Source organism: Pimephales promelas, chromosome 25 (genome assembly GCF_988280905.1).
Source record: "Pimephales promelas chromosome 25, fPimPro1.hap1.1, whole genome shotgun sequence".
Taxonomy (NCBI): Eukaryota; Metazoa; Chordata; class Actinopteri; order Cypriniformes; family Leuciscidae; genus Pimephales; species Pimephales promelas.
The window spans coordinates 24,352,387-24,369,210 of record NC_142793.1 but is presented as its reverse complement, the minus strand read 5'-3'; the positions used below and the strand labels follow the sequence as shown (position 1 = coordinate 24,369,210).

Below are 16,824 nucleotides of genomic sequence, written 5' to 3'. Positions count from 1 at the left end.
TTATTTTTACTAACAACCATGTAAAACAGTCACAATTGTTTTGCACTTTCTAAATTCTGAGAAATTAAGTATTTGACACATTACTGTAGATTTTAGTGAGTGTCGCTCGTGGGTTTTATCGGGTTGTTCTCCAAGTTTAGTAAAGTGGAAGTTTTATTGCTTTGGGAACGACAGGTTGATAAAGGAGGAGGAATTACTGTGTGACCTTCAACCAAAACATCCAGATAGACTTTTATGAGCAGGATCAAACACACAATCTGGACCCACTTAGACACTCACTCATCTAATGGACCTACACAAGAGGGCCTGTACTTTGATTTCATTAGCTTATAGCGAGTCAGGAAAAGATGTACTGATGAGAAGAATAAAGCCATCTTCATTTGCCAGCATTCAATAATAATAAAAAGTTTGGGAAGCATAAATCCATCTCTCCGTTAGCGCTGCGTTTGCATGAGGTCTCCAGCAGAGGGCACGGGTTTATTACACTGTTTACCTGCGTCTCTGAGCTCTTAAACACTGTCATTGAAAAACAATATACGTCTCAAAGTGGAAAAAGTACGTCTGAGGCGAGATATTTTCAGGGAATGCTTTGGAAAAAGGACCCAATTCCTGGCTTACTCCCATTAATAACAACTGGAACAACTTTAAAGCCCAAACAGCATGTGAAAGATTTTAAGGACTGCATTTTGTTGTCACTGTGTAACGTTAATGAAAAACATAAAACGTGCGGTGATGTTGGATGTTTCTCGTTGTTTTCGTCGCCATGGCGAAGCTCCCGGAGAGCGCTCTGATTGGCTGACACTGTCTCGGCCGGGAGTTCTGGCGGAAGTTCGGATACGCGAATTTTATGAGTACGAGTACCAAAACATCCGTCAGTCTGACAGATTTTAACCTACTTTCAGGTACGGCTTTTCAAATATTTACTTTTGGGATACAAAACATAAAAACGTGCGGTGATGTTGGATGTTTCTCGTTGTTTTCGTCGCCATGGCGAAGCTCCCGGAGAGCGCTCTGATTGGCTGACACTGTCTCGGCCGGGAGTTATGGCGGAAGTTCGGATACGCGAATTTTATGAGTACGAGTACCAAAACATCCGTCAGTCTGACAGATTTTAACCTACTTTCAGGTACGGCTTTTCAAATATTTACTTTTGGGATACAAAACATAAAAACGTGCGGTGATGTTGGATGTTTCTCGTTGTTTTCGTCGCCATGGCGAAGCTCCCGGAGAGCGCTCTGATTGGCTGACACTGTCTCGGCCGGGAGTTATGGCGGAAGTTCGGATACGCGAATTTTATGAGTACGAGTACCAAAACATCCGTCCGTCTGACAGATTTTAACCTACTTTCAGGTACGGCTTTTCAAATATTTACTTTTGGGATACATAAGTTACCTAATTATGCTCTCTTTAACTGCACTGCAAAAAATAAAGAAAAGAAATGTGTGTCGAACTTGGGATTTCCTGCACAAATATCTAAAAATTCTCAAAAATCAAGATAAATTTACTTGAGCTAAAAGGCTTTAAGATATTAAGTCATATTGTCTCATAACACAAAATTAAGTGAGTTTTTCTTAAAATAAGAACAATTGTCTGCCATTGGGGGTCAGAAAAATACACTTTCCAAATACAAAAAGGGAAATAAAGACTTTTTTCGTCAGTACGATATTTTTTTTTCTTGTTTTAAGCAAAACCTCCGAGTCCTTCAATATTGTTCCAGTTAATCCGACTTAATATCTTCAGGCATTTTGCTGTATACCGTATACTGGTTTATGCCTAAGCATGTTTAGCTTATTTGTGCTGAAAACAAGACAGAAATACTACATTTTGCAGGTTGTGTCTTGTTGAGGAGAAGTGCTGTTTCTTTATTAAGTGCTCAGACACAAGATGATTTTCACCTGTTGGACAGTAAAACAGGTGGGAAAAACACTGAATGAGGGACATGAGCCATATCTAGAGACTTGGATGAGTCAGTAGAGCCACCTGTTCAATAACTCACAAATAAGAGAGCTTTCCCAGAATCCTCTTGTGAAGACTTTACCATCCTGGAATCTTACGCAGTGAGTTTAATGTCTGGTTCGGTTCATTTCTGGCCCAAAGTGTTGGTCATCTGAGCCAGAACCGGTCTGAAAGAAATGTGATATAAATAATCCAGCTCTGGCGACCCGACTGGATATTTTTGTCTCAATCGAATTTAAATGTCTGCATTTGACCTAATATATGTATTTTTATGCAGTTCACAATAAGGTTGCTCACTAAGTATTGGAGCAGAGCGACAGATTAACATGCAGGCCTGAGATGATCCGAGAGCTACTGTGTGAATTAAAACACATGTGAATCACACATGAAGCATGACTGACACCAGATCCTCTCGAGAATCCAGAGCATAACATTCGTTATAGTCATTAATATTGTAAAGTGACTGTAATTTAGCCACAGATCTCAGCAGGTTTCACAATAACAAGGAACATTTGGCTTATATTCCCAGAGATGGGTTATTAAAGGAGTGTTTTGGGTTTTGTTACTGTTGTTAACTAAAACTATTACAAATCTTCTTGGTTACTGAAGTAATATATAAAATAAAACATGACATGCCCAAGTGATACTCAAGCCCCTGCCCTTTTCCTCTCTGACTAAATAGGACATTTTTTATTTTATATTTTAGTTTTTTTTTTAGTGCATGGCATCAATTCCCATTGATTCATGTCTCACTGATTTGCATGGTGACTGTCAGGTAACAAATAGTTTTTACCCTAAGCTTTCACTGCTGCCAACTGATCTGCTGTCTTTGACATCACAGTGGCTATAGTGAAGGGTTTGGGATCATGTGATGCCTTCCATCATGACGTCTTCCTAGGTCACATGACATTACATCATAGTTGATTGGCTCTAAACACACCATGCCAGAAAAGAGAGCTCATGAGCTAATGTCATGCACATCCATTAACTGATAACATTTCTACATATTATAGACCAACTTTTAGAGGTTCACAGTTCTTCTCTAAACCCTCAAAGAGTATTTAACCCAGAACATTCCTGTATTTACATTTATTCATTTAGCTGACGCTTTTATCCAAAGCGACTTACAATTGCTATATATGTCAGAGCCTGGAGCAACTAGGGGTTAAGTGTCTTGCTCAGGGATACATTGGTGTCTCACAGTGGATTCGAACCCGGGTCTCTCACACCAAAGGCATGTGTCTTATCCACTGCACACAAACCTATGAGATTGTGAATATGAGAAATATATTTCCATTTTTGATGTGTCGGCTTCACAACAGGCTGATGACTTTTCATCCTGCTGAGAAAAAGAGAATACAGACAGAGGGAATATGACTGAATTTTTTTCCCCACATAAGGAGAAAAGTTTCCCCAGGAAATTAAACTGTGACATCACTTCTACAATACCACATTAAAGTGACCTTCTCCAATAAACATTTAAATAAAATCCAGAGGCACTGCGAATGTCCATCCAGATCCCGAGGGAATGGGAATAGACCATCACAGGGCAGATTATCCATTAAGCCATTATCTTCCCGTCCTGCGCGCTTTCATGTGCTCTTATTGACTCTTTATCATGCACCATGTGAGATAAATTGTCTCTTAAAAAAAAAGAAGAAAAAAGAAAAGGTAGAATATAGTAGAAAAAGTAGCATATCATTTAAACCTTTTATCAGTGACTTAATCTTAATTTGATTTATTACACTACAAAAATATCTAAGCATTCTTAAATCCATATGCAATTAATTGGAGAATAAGTAAGTAAATTCAAGTAAATTACACACTTATGTGTGTGTGTGTGTGTGTGTGTGTGTGTGTGTGTGTGTGTGTGTGTGTGTGTGTGTGTGTGTGTGTGTGTGAGGGGAAAACTTCGGTTTTTGTTTCCATCTATCTCCATGTTGAACTGTTTTATGTGCTTACTGTATCCACTTATGATTGTATTATTATGGAAACACGTTCATGAACAATATAAGTTATTACTTTGTATTTTGTAAGATTCCCGATGTTGACTCTCGTCTTATTCCGATGCCTGGCACTAGACACATGTTTTACGCGGAGTTTGCGTTGGGGTTTAAAATGAACTACAAGCCGGTCTCTTTGAATCCATCTTCTACTTTTGTGGAAAGTTGACTAAAGTTGTTTCGCTCGAGTTGTCTTCGCTGATATGGAGAATGGCGGCGAATACACAAACCTGCCAGACATCGCCAGGTGAGCGTGAACATGACGTCACGCCCAGTATCAAATCCGTCCCGAATCTCTCTTACCGGTATTTATTTTACTGTACAGGATTATAGAGGCAATCAGTGATCAGAGAAGGGCTCATTCAGCCCATAAGGCGATTGTTTCAGCATGTATGGGTTAGAAAAACGTCTATTTTTAACATGAAATGTTGCGCAATGCACCTTTAAAATTAGTGAGTTTATATTTAAAACAACAAGAAGAAAAAATATGGGGTCAGGAAAACACACTTGATTCAAAGGAAAAACTAGTTTTTCTTTACCAGATATTTGCTCTTGTTTTAAACCTAAGTCTTATGGTTTTTAACCTCAGCATAAAAAGCATCCCGAATCATTTGCGCTCAAGATATGAATTATTCACTGCATAATAATCTATGGAAAGGTCTGCAAATGAAACATTTTTAACATGAATTGAATCCAATCAAAAAGCTGTTTTTGTCTATTTCAGGGCCGCGGACTTGCTTTAATATTGACACAAGACATGCAAAAATCATCAAGGGTTCGAAAGAGGCTCAGTTTGGATATACGGTTCAACAACACGAGGCCGGTGGGCGGAAATGGTAAGACTTCATGTTCAGGGAAATATTTCTTCTGTCAGCCAGTCCACATAGAGCAAAGAGAAAACCAGTTCTGTATAAAAACCTGATTGCAAACTTGAATTTATATACTCAGTTTGAGTTTCATAGGCCTGAGAAAACATTCCCATGAAGCATTGCAAACATGTATATATATATATATTCAAATATTTAGAGGGTGTAGGAAGACTGACATTCACAGCGCCTCATGGAAGTGGGCGGAGCTAACTAGCTAACTCGTTCAACTCACTGATTGGTGGAATTTACTGAACAGCATCATGGGTAATGTAGTTTTCCAAAGTGAATTATGCTGTTAAACACGATTATTTTAAAACTAAGTTGAAATAATGTGGATAACATCTTCAACAGAGGCAAATACCATTGATTAACAATCTCGTTGCTCACAGTGAGTTTGTCTTTTTATACGTTATCGCTAAAAATACATTTTCCTATGAGGAGTTTTTGCTTCCAGAACCCGTCTGTTGCATTTAATTCCTGTCTATAAGAAACAATCAAGATGTTATTTAGAAACGCAGAACTTCAGAATTCATTTTCTTCATGAATACCTCCATCCATCATGTTTTTTTCCACGATGAAATACGGTTGTGAAATGCGATCGCGCACAGACACACATCAACGTGCTGCTGTCTGCTGGCAAACACACAGTCTCAGTCGACCTTGAAACTCTCCCAAAGATGGATCGCTCTCGCTGACGTAAATCAAACTATGCTTCTCCGGACGCCACGTACTTCAGCTGCTGATTTCTGCAAGGATTCGTGGGAAATGAAAGAAGCAATAAACAAAACCATTCACAATGAAGAACAATGACATAAGTTATATGCATCTGGTAGCAAGTGAGTCATTGCAGATCATAATTGTAGACATTTATTCTAAGAAATTCAATATTATGACTTTAAATTCTTAGAAAGTCAAATATGTTTATAGATGCATTAATGCACTTTGTATAGGCTAGTGCTAATTTTGCAAACAATGCAAATTTGTAAAGCTGTAAAAAATCATGATCAATAAGTCATGGCAACATAGTTTCAGTGTTGCTAAGTAATTCATTACTGTAATTTAATTACTTTTCCATTTAAACAGTTAAGGGATTGAATTTTTCTGCAATTTAATTAGTTTTTTCTGATGTAGTCGTATTAAATGAACAATTCTATAATCTACAATTAACATCAAAATTTAACAGCTAATGTTAAAATGTTATTAAAGTAAATTTCTCCCTTTATATACTTTAGCCAGTTCAAGAATAATCTATGCAATTTTATATAATTCATTTGAACGAATTAAATGAAATTTCATTTCTAACTGATCGATGTTTTAGGGATCTAGAAAGTAATGTGATATTTTTACATTAATCTAATTACTCTGTCTTATTAGCAGCTAGTAATTAATTACTTTTTTAGAGTAACTTACCCAATTTTGCATGTTTTTACACTACTTTAACAAATTTTAACTTTTAATGTTGCATTAGATTCAACTCCATTTTTAAAGTCAGATAGATTCATATAATTTAAGTTGAAATGACTCGTAGTGCCAATTTGATTATATTTAAATTTAAGGCAGAAACTGAATTTATGGTTTTAAGTTGACATAGGTGGAAATTGTTTCCACTGTAGTAAAAATAAACTGGTATTTTTGTAGTATTTAAAACTAACAAATAAAAACAAAACGCATTTTCCAACATAAAAGTTAATAATGCAAAACAAAAGTTAATAATTTTTTCTTCTTTTTGACAAAGGCCTAGATATTTAATCAATAATTCTTAATCCCAAATAAAAAATGTGTTTATATTGAACCCAAAAAAGTGGGTAATTTCTGTACCACAATTTTATATATATATATATATATATATATATTTCACCTTATTTGTCATCATCGGTCGAGTCAGAAGTTGACAGATAAATGCTTTGAAAGAGTCACCGAGACTGAAATTCATCCAGATTACATTCATGCTATATAGAACATGCTTTTTTTAGTGGTCGCAAATTACTTATTCACAATAAGCATCTATTCAAGAGTATGTGATTTCAGGGCAGCCGTTGTTTTCACACTTTAGAAAGCCAAACAAAGAATGACTGACTAATAGTGACTGAACATTGTAAATTATGTGTGAAAATAGTGCAGCTTTAGACCACAATGTTAATCATAAATCATAATCCATGCAGAATGCTACTTACTGTAACCCAGCCGACTGTTAAAACTAATCAATCAGTCCTAAACCATTACATGGTCACAGTTTACAGCCTTTAAAACAGGGCATTGTTTCAGACTCGTAAAAGGCCAGACACACAAAACAATTCACCATAAACCAAACTCCCACTGCCCTAAAACCTCCGGACGTCAGCTTCCTGTTTTTAATCCTGGGGTTCGTCATCACGGATGAATAACTCGTGGTCCCCCAGCATTGAGAAATCTGGGGGCCTTTGATGTGCACAGGTAAATAAGTGGAAAGTATTTGCACTTGTCTCGACCCGTCTACGAGCGCTAGGAAAGTATGTGTTTTGTGGCTTGTAATTCCCAAGCCTCCTCCTGTGCATCAAGACAAACACGTGTGGCGCGCTTTTCCTTCTGGAATCTGATTTACCCTGCAGGAACCAGAGGAATGTTGTTTTTGACATTTTTGCAGAATGTCACTTAAATTAAGTTTTGCTTCATCCACTAATGGATATACATATTTTCATATATATCTAACTGCTAAAATTTGAATACTTACTGCATCTAAAATTTGTTGCAGAACTCAATTCAATGCTGTTGAGATTTTGAACAACATCTGTGTATATTTCAGAGCGGTCGGGTTTCTAATGTCTTTAGCAGGTGCGTTTATCTGAGGTGACGTGAAGTACAATTATGACAGCTCCTGGAGGAACGCAAGCTTAATAAAATATATAAATAAAATATAAATGAAAATATGATTCATTTGTTCAGACAATCAATGTCCGGAATATTGCAACTAATTATACTGATTTGAGACTGTTCAGAGTAGGGATGGGCAACGATTAATCGCGATTAATCGCATTCAAAATAAAAGTTTGTGTTTACATAATATATGTGGGTGTAGTGTGTATAATTAATTTGTTAATTTGTTATAAATACCCACACATGCATTAAAAAAAATGTGTTATTAATATATCAAATATTTATGTTTATATATAATATTAATTATGAATAAATATATATATATAATATATACATGCACATATTTCTTAAATATCTAAGAAAAATGTGTTATTAATATATCAAATATTTATATTTATATATAATATTAATTGTGAATAAATACATATAAAATATATACATGCACATATTTCTTAAATATTTAAGAAAAATTTGTTATTAATATATCAAATATTTATATTTATATATAATATTAATTGTGAATAAATATATATAAAATATATACATGCACATATTTCTTAAATATATACATGCATGTGTGGGTATTTATATATACAAATTAATTATACACACTACACAAACATTTATTATGTAAACACAAACTTTTATTTTGGATGCGATTAATCGTTGCCCATCCCTAGTTCAGAGTGTAATACATTTCGAAGATTAAATCTCAAACCACTGGGTTTGTAAAAAAAAAACAGATTTCACAGTGTTTTTGCGGTTCAGACGACAAACACCTAAACAAATTTTAGACAGGCACGGCAAATTAGCAGGTGGTGCAAATACAATTTTTTTTATATATGCATGAACTTGAAATGCATTGGATAAAATGCATAAATCTAAATGCAAACAGGCCAAACGTTTGTGAACAAGGTGCATTCTTTAATAAGCCTTGTTTGCATAGGAAGGACGCGTGTTTGGGTTTGGATAAAACGAGAATGACGTACTTTAAAGTAGAGTATGATGTTTCAATCACAACTGATTAGGGAATTGTTGTAGTTTTTCAATCAACCTTGATGGGGTTTGAACGAGCTCCAGCTGCCCGTCCCAATGTTTAACCACTACGTTTTATATTCTGCATGTATGCTTTAGATCTTGAAATGACAATTTATTTTGTGCAATCTTAAAATGAATGCATGCTATGAAAGCTAATCAAAGTGATTAGAAGCGTTTTCACTGTTTCACCGCCATAATGCAATCATATGCTTTGCTGCTAACCAAAAACATGATTATAGGATGAAATATGATGGCAAACCCAAACAAACCGCCAACCTATGGCATCATATATCCAAATAGAAAATAGCTCAAACTATATGGAGTCACAGAGAAATTAGTTTGACATATAATGACAAAAGTATTTATTTAAGTGTTTGTTTGAATACTCATATTGTTTAGGCTGAGAAAGATGAACCATCATGTTTTCAGATCTCCAATTTATTCAGCAAACCCTGGCATGTTGAATTAGCATCGGATGGCCTGGAAAAAAAAGACCAGACGTTCTTCAAATAACTTTGCCTCAGGATAGACTAAACCTTCACTACGGGTGCCAAAGAGTAACGGTACATTCCAATAATGACTGATGTTCAGAGAGCTGTGCATTGTGGGAACTGAGAGCGCTGCATATACCAAAAAAACAAACAAATGCAATCCATCATGTGTCTTACAACACAAACAACCCTCACTTTGTAGCATAATACTGAAATATTACCATACTTATTTACCATGGCATGCCGTAAAATAATTACCTTCTGAAAAGAATGGTTTAATCCACTCTTAGTTATAGGTTTACTGTATTTTCCGGACTAAGTCGCTCCGGAGTATAAATCGCATCAGTCAAAAAATGCATCATGAAAAATAAAATAAAAATTCATGCATCAAAAAAAAACAAAAAAAAAACATATATAAGTCGCACTGGACTATAAGTCGCATTTATTTGCCTCTACTCACTCCACACTTTTTTTCTGCTGCTCGATTACCGTTTACGACTGCATATTTAAAGACCTGCAGTTTGTAATCTGCAGAATAGGATTTTCTTTTGGGGGGCATTTTGTTTGTGTTCAGTCTTTAAGTTAATGTTTCAGTTAACAGTTTTTCAGGTAATGTTTTCAGGGGTCGGCTACATGAGCAGAGTAGAGCGCCCTCTCGTGGCTGTAGACGGTAATCTTTTCTCTTGGTTCGTGTCAGTCACTATGAATTAATCTTGATATATAAGTCGCAGCTGACTTTAAGTCATAGGACCAGCCAAACTATGCAAAAAAGCGCAACATATAGTCTTCAAAATACTGTAAAAAATGATTGTGATTTTAACAGTAAAAATGTTACAGTGAAAATTGGTAAACAAAGTATTCTTACTATATATATATATATATATATATATATATATATACGGTAAATAACTGTAGATAGATCTTATGGTATTTAAAGTAATTTTACTGTAAAATACTGTTAAATGTACAGTTTTTCGAAAGTGAAAAAGAACAACTTGTATAATTTACAGTGAAAAACTGTAAATTGGCATTGCCACAATTCCCTGCGTGACACTTGAAATAACTATGTTTCTTCTTAGTTTTCTTAGTTCTTGTCTAATCAGTTATGGACATTAGGGTTTTATGTTGCATAATGTTATTAAATGAATGTTTATTGCATTTTTTTTTTATTTTCATGTGTTACCATGATGGTGTTTAATGTTAGTTTGAATGACACTGTACAGCTTCTATAAATTAGTATTAATTTTCTTGTGGAAAAGCTGCTTGTTTTGAGCTTTGATTGATCATGTGACTCATCACTGCTGTGATTGGTGGTTGTCAGTGTATTGCAATGGTACAAAACAGATGTTAATACTTCAATAGGTCGGTAAATTAACATATCAGATATTAAAATGTGGTTTATTACTGTAAATTAAGTCCGTTAAACCAATAGCGTTGCTACTGCATTTTGACTGTAAAGTTCTGGCAACCACAGCTGCCGGTTTTTCACTGTAAAAATTACAGTTTATTTTTTTACATTGTAGTTGGTTTTCAGCGAGTCTTGACTGCCAAAAATCTCTATGAAATCGATTAGTGTAAGCCACCCTGGTGGCCAGTTAAAACCAACAAACCACCTCAGACTAGTTTATGTTGTGGATGGGGGTTTATATTGACAATACTGTATGACAAGAGTCAAGACTGCGGATTGACTGACAGCAGTGTTTTTGTGATCGTAGGTCGTAGTGGCAGTAGAGGAATGTAAACATTAACATGGATGGATCTCACAGGCCAAACTGTGGTATGCGGTTTTGTCGTCGTACTTCTAAACGTCTTGATCTCAACGTGAATAGCATCACTGAGTTTTGCTGTTGGTTTCTGGAATTGGCTCGGTCTCAAACGTACCTCAGAAGCTGGAAAAATCTGCTTAGCCATTCTTTGCTGCTGGGCTCATGTAGCGTTTTCTTCCCATCAGGGAGTGAATGACTTCGACTGGAACGCTGCTGGAATGTTGAACTTGTGATCCTGCTTGCGTTTCTCATAAAATGACTGTTGGACTGATCTGCTACCGTTACTTTTGCTGGAGTGCAAAATGATGCTAGAGCATTGCTAAGGTTGATATTGTATTTTTGGTGGTTTTAAAGGTGGTTGCCAAAAGGCTTAGTTTTATAATTGAATGCATTTTGATTAAGCATGACTACAGAATACATCAAACAATTAAACATGATCAAATAAAGCATATACCCTCTGGTGATCTTCGGTCGTTTGCGTTTGCGGCACATTGAATGGGATGGCGAATTTTATCTAAGCATTCGGTAAAGTGAAAGCTCATTTATTGAGATATGAAGCTCAAATTTGACAACTTGTTTAGATTTATGGCTCTTGCAGATTTAGAGTTAAACATGTTTTTGAAAATCTACATTTCATATAAAAATTGAAAATAGTATTTTTATGCATTGTATTAGCAACGTTTCGATCTCACGAGTCACGACCTGATGCAAATGCCTGATGAATAGGTTGTCAGACCAAAACGTTAATAAAATTGGTACTCATTTGCAAGTACTTATAATGTGCGGGAGTTCCTTGTTTGTTTGTTTGTTTGTTTTTGTTGATTTTTTGGACCTAGTTGCTCTTTTTTTGCTAATTGAGTGTTTAATATGGAAATTAAATTTTTAAAAAGTCTATGCTGAAAAAAAATATTATAAATAGTGTAAATATAATTTAAGAGCGATAAATTTAAAAAAAACTTACTGAACTAAAATAAAGTAAATTCATTTCATTGAAGAAAGATAATTAAATTCTGTCATTTTTGACCGACACGAAGAGCACCAGAGGGTTTAGAAACTATTTTCTTGTATTTCAGGCTCTTAGTAGGAGCTCCCTTTGAGAAAAACGGTGACCATCAGACAGGTGACGTCTACAGATGTCCACTGGACGGCAAACGAGCCACAAACTGCACACGACTGCATCTAGGTATCACATCCCCCTTCGGACACCGCAATATTAAGGCAGATTGCAACAAAACATTTTTTGTGATATTTTTTCTCCTGACTTTTCAAGGTAAGATATCTCTAAACAACGTGTCCGAACGCAAAGAGAAAATGAGGTTGGGAATGACTCTCACCTCCAACCCTAAGGATAACAGCTTTGTGGTAATATAGATGTTCACTTTAATGCAAACTACTAACTATTTTACTATATACTTTTCAATGATCCTACTCATAGGCGGATGGTTAAAGCTAAGGAGAGATGCACTTCCCCTTTAAAAATAATAATTTAATAATCAAATAATTTGGCAGGGAGTCAAAATTCGATGATTGCCTACATTGCTCAACGCTGCAAGCATGCTGTAAATAGAAACCTTTGACGGTCTCCAGAGCACTAACAAAGATACAAAATGGAGTGCCAATATGTACAAAATCTGTACACGTTACAATAAGGTTCATAAGTTAAAGGAGTAGTTCACTTTTAAAAAAAGTTTTGCTGATAATTTACTCACCCCCATGTCATCCAAAATGTCCATGTCTTTCTTTCTTCAGTTGAAAAGAAATTAAAGTCTTTGATGAAAACATTCCAGGATTTTTCTCCATATAATGGACTTCAATGGGGTCCAAATTCAATGGGGTCCAAATTTTGATTTATTTTTGAAATGAGCGATCGTTTCGCTAGATAAGACCCTTATTCATCGTCTGGTGTTGTTTAAAGCCCTTTAAAGCTGCACTGAAACTCTCATTTGGACCTTGAACCGTTTGGTTCCCATTGAAGTCCATTATATGGAGAAAATCCTGGAATGTAATTTATATTCGACTGAAGAAAGAAAGACATGGACATCTTGGATGACATGGGGGTGAGTAAATTATCAGCAAAAGTTTTTTTTAAAAGTGAACTACTCCTTTAACTAAAATGAATTAACCAGAGCAATCATTTTGTTATTGTATTTGTTAATGTTAGATGATAAAAATCCAGCTGTTCTCATTGTTAGTCAACAAGATTTTAATAAAGTATTAGTAAATGTTGAAATGAACTAACAAAGCTTAATAAATGCTGTATACGTGCAGTTCATGTTAACTAACAAACCTTATTTTAAAGTGTTACCAAATAATTTAGTTATTTTTCACTGTGTTTCAGGCATGCGGGCCGCTGTGGTCGTACGAGTGTGGAAGTTCTTACTACAGCACGGGCATCTGTTCGAGAGTCGATAGCAGCTTCAACTTCACCCACAGCATCGCTCCGGCCTTTCAAAGTGAGTCAAACTCTTCATTGACGAAGCTTCTTGGAGTGATCCGCTTTCACCACATGCATTCTGACTGCATCAGTTTCTCCACAGGATGCGAGACCTACATGGATATAGTGATTGTGTTAGATGGATCCAACTCCATCTACCCCTGGTATGAGGTTCAAGATTTCCTGATTAATGTGCTACAGAAGTTTTACATCGCTCCAGGACAGATCCAGGTGCGTCTGATTCATCACCTGGAAAATCAGTTTGGACTGTTCTGACTTTGATTTATGAATGCTTTGGGTTATACAAAAACAGCACTTACCATTGCACACGTGAGGCTCTGAACTTCAGTTAAAATAGTGCAAACAAATCTGATGATTTAAAAAAAATACACATTTTAATAGATTAATGATTATGCATTAGATATTTTTTATAGCAAAAGTTCTGTTTCATGCATTATAATTACTAAAGGCTGGACTACACTACACAAATCTTCAAATCTGAACAAATATTAAAACACACGACATTTTCAAGTCATTTTGAACGTAACAAACTCAAGAAAAATTGCTGCTAGGATAGACATGACAAATGTACTGTAAACAATATGGCTGCATTGGAAATTGCAAACTTTCCTACTATATAGTAGGCGAAAAACAGTGTGAAAAGCAACTGACGCTGGTAGGTCACATGATAATGACAACATGGTGAATGTAGTACGTCCAGATTACATTCATACTATATAGAACACTTTTTAGCGGTTGTGAGGTAATTGCTTAGTCAAAATAAGTATCTACTCAAGAGAGTATGCAGTTTCAGACATACTACTCTTTTGGCGCACTGTTTTTCGCATACTATGTAGTATGGAAGTATTTCATTATTTTGGACGAATATTTTTCACGTCTGATCACCGGATAGAATCATATTCTGATTAAAAAAAAAAAAACAACAATAAAAAAAATCATGCACTAGCCTACGCAATTTTTCTGGAAATCTGTTCACTGAAGTGTATTCCAGCCTTAAAGGTGTACTTCACTTTAAAAAAAAAACTTTTTCTGATAATTTACTCACCCCCATGTCATCCAAGATGCCCATGTCATTCTGTCTTCAGTCGAAAAGAAATTAAGGTTTTTGATGAAGACATTCCAGGATTTTTCTCCATATAATAGACTTCAATGGGGTCCAAACAGTTCAAGGTCCAAAAGACAGTTTCAGTGCAAACTGTTCAGACGGCTTTAAACGATGAATAAGGGTCTTATCAAGAAAAACGATCGCTCATTTAAAAAAAATTAAATCAAAATGAACAAATCTTTTCCCGAGTCGATTCGTTCATTTTGATGAACGAGTTCGAACAGGAGAGTCACGAACGCTCATCACAGAACAGAGCAAGGTGACCATTTGTGCTTATAAAACTTAAACTTTGTTATTTATTTATTAAATGAGCGATCGTTTCGCTTGATAAGACCCTTATTCATCGTCTGGAATCGTTTAAAGCCCTTTGAACTGTTTGCACTGAAACTGTCTTTTGGACCTTGAACCGTTTGGACCCCATTGAAGTCCATTATATGGAGAAAATGCTGGAATGTTTTCATCAAAAACCTTAATTTCTTTTTGACTGAAGAAAGACATGGATATCTTTGATGACATGGGGGTGAGTAAATTATCAGCAAAAGGTTTTTAAAAGTGAACTACTCCTTTAAGTTGAACAACAGAATTTGATAAGAGTGTGTCATGTGAAAGCAAGTGTTATGTAGATGATGATGCCTCTTACCTGCTGTTGTGTCCTGTTGTCCAGGTCGGTGTGGTGCAGTACGGCGCACGAGTAGTGAACGAGTTTCGGCTGGATGATTTCCGTACGGTTGATGAGGTTGTAGCAGCGGCTAAGAATATCGACCAGCGAGGTGGAGAGGAGACGCGCACGGCTCTCGGGATTAATGCGGCTCGGTACACTGGCATGTTTGTGTTTTGTCTGTCTGCCAGCCAAAAACTTCTGTGCTTCATTATTTACAATGGAAATAAGGCAAATCAAATGAGGCGAGGTGATTTGAAATTGCACAAATCACACTAAAGCGAAGCGTCATAATGGATCAGCGAACAGAAATAATGTTAAACTGGGAAATTTATCCATAAATGGCATCCTTTGTACCCATTAATTTAATTATAATCAAAGCTCAAGTACTAAGCGTCATTGTATTGGGTAGAGCCCGACCGATAAAGGATTTTGAAGGCCGATACCGATACAAATATTTGTTGATTTTAAAATCCGATATTCCGATATATCGGCCGATATTATTATTTTTATTCTTTTTATTTCAGAAGTGCACAACAAAATATTGAGTTAAGAGAACTAATGGAGAGAACTGATGTTCTATTAATAGTTATTAAAGCAATGTATGTCTCGTGACCAACTCACCATGAACACACTTCACCGATTATCTCGCTCGCGGATAACTGGTTCTCTATGACTGGATCAGCAGGTTACAGGATGCGTGGCGCGTTATACACGAGTGTTCCCAACAGGGACGGTGTAGAGTGCCCTCCGGTGGACAAACTATACAACTCCAACACTCATGACATGGTTGAAGCATGATTCGTCCGTTTTTATTTTATTTTTGAAATATTAATTTATCGGCCATTATAACTGCCGATACCGATATTTTAGAAAATGCCTGGTATCGGCCGATATTATCGGCCATTATAACTGCCGATACCGATATTTTAGAAAATGCCTGATATCGGCCGATAATATCGGCCATTATAACTGCCGATACCAATATTTTAGAAAATGCCTGATATCGGCCGATAATATCGGCCATTATAACTGCCGATACCAATATTTTAGAAAATGCCTGGTATCGGCCGATATTATCGGCCATTATAACTGCCGATACCAATATTTTAGAAAATGCCTAATATCGGCCGATAATATCGGCCTGCTGATATTATCGGCCATTATAACTGCCGATACCGATATTTTAGAAAATGCCTGATATCGGCCGATATTATCGGCCATTATAACTGCCGATACCGATATTTTAGAAAATGCCTGATATCGGCCGATAATATCGGCCATTATAACTGCCGATACCAATATTTTAGAAAATGCCTAATATCGGCCGATAATATCGGCCTGCTGATATTATCGGCCATTATAACTGCCGATACCGATATTTTAGAAAATGCCTGATATCGGCCGATATTATCGGCCATTATAACTGCCTATACCGATATTTTAGAAAATGCCTAATATCGGCCGATAATATCGGCCTGCTGATATTATCGGCCATTATAACTGCAGATACCGATATTTTCGAAAATGCCTAATATCGGCCGATAATATCGGTCTGCTGATATATCGGTCTGGCTCTAGTATCGGGTTTCTAGTTCAAACAAGATAGTTTCATGTTACTTTTTGGCGT

At 36.0% G+C, this 16,824-nt stretch overlaps 1 protein-coding gene across 2 annotated transcripts in view; it reads left to right on the top strand.

The window, feature by feature from the left end:
- Positions 1–16,824, top strand: part of itga11b (integrin, alpha 11b) — a 45,108-nt gene that overhangs the window by 909 nt on the left and 27,375 nt on the right. The window contains exons 2-7 of one of the 2 annotated variants that reach the window (XM_039648169.2): positions 4,684–4,795; positions 12,050–12,159; positions 12,247–12,338; positions 13,315–13,429; positions 13,514–13,641; positions 15,201–15,349. In XM_039648169.2, the coding sequence (XP_039504103.2) occupies positions 4,684–4,795; positions 12,050–12,159; positions 12,247–12,338; positions 13,315–13,429; positions 13,514–13,641; positions 15,201–15,349 (706 nt within the window). Of the gene's footprint in view, positions 1–4,683; positions 4,796–12,049; positions 12,160–12,246; positions 12,339–13,314; positions 13,430–13,513; positions 13,642–15,200; positions 15,350–16,824 lie in introns of those variants that run through there. The other variant, XM_089127840.1, reaches the window with a different exon arrangement.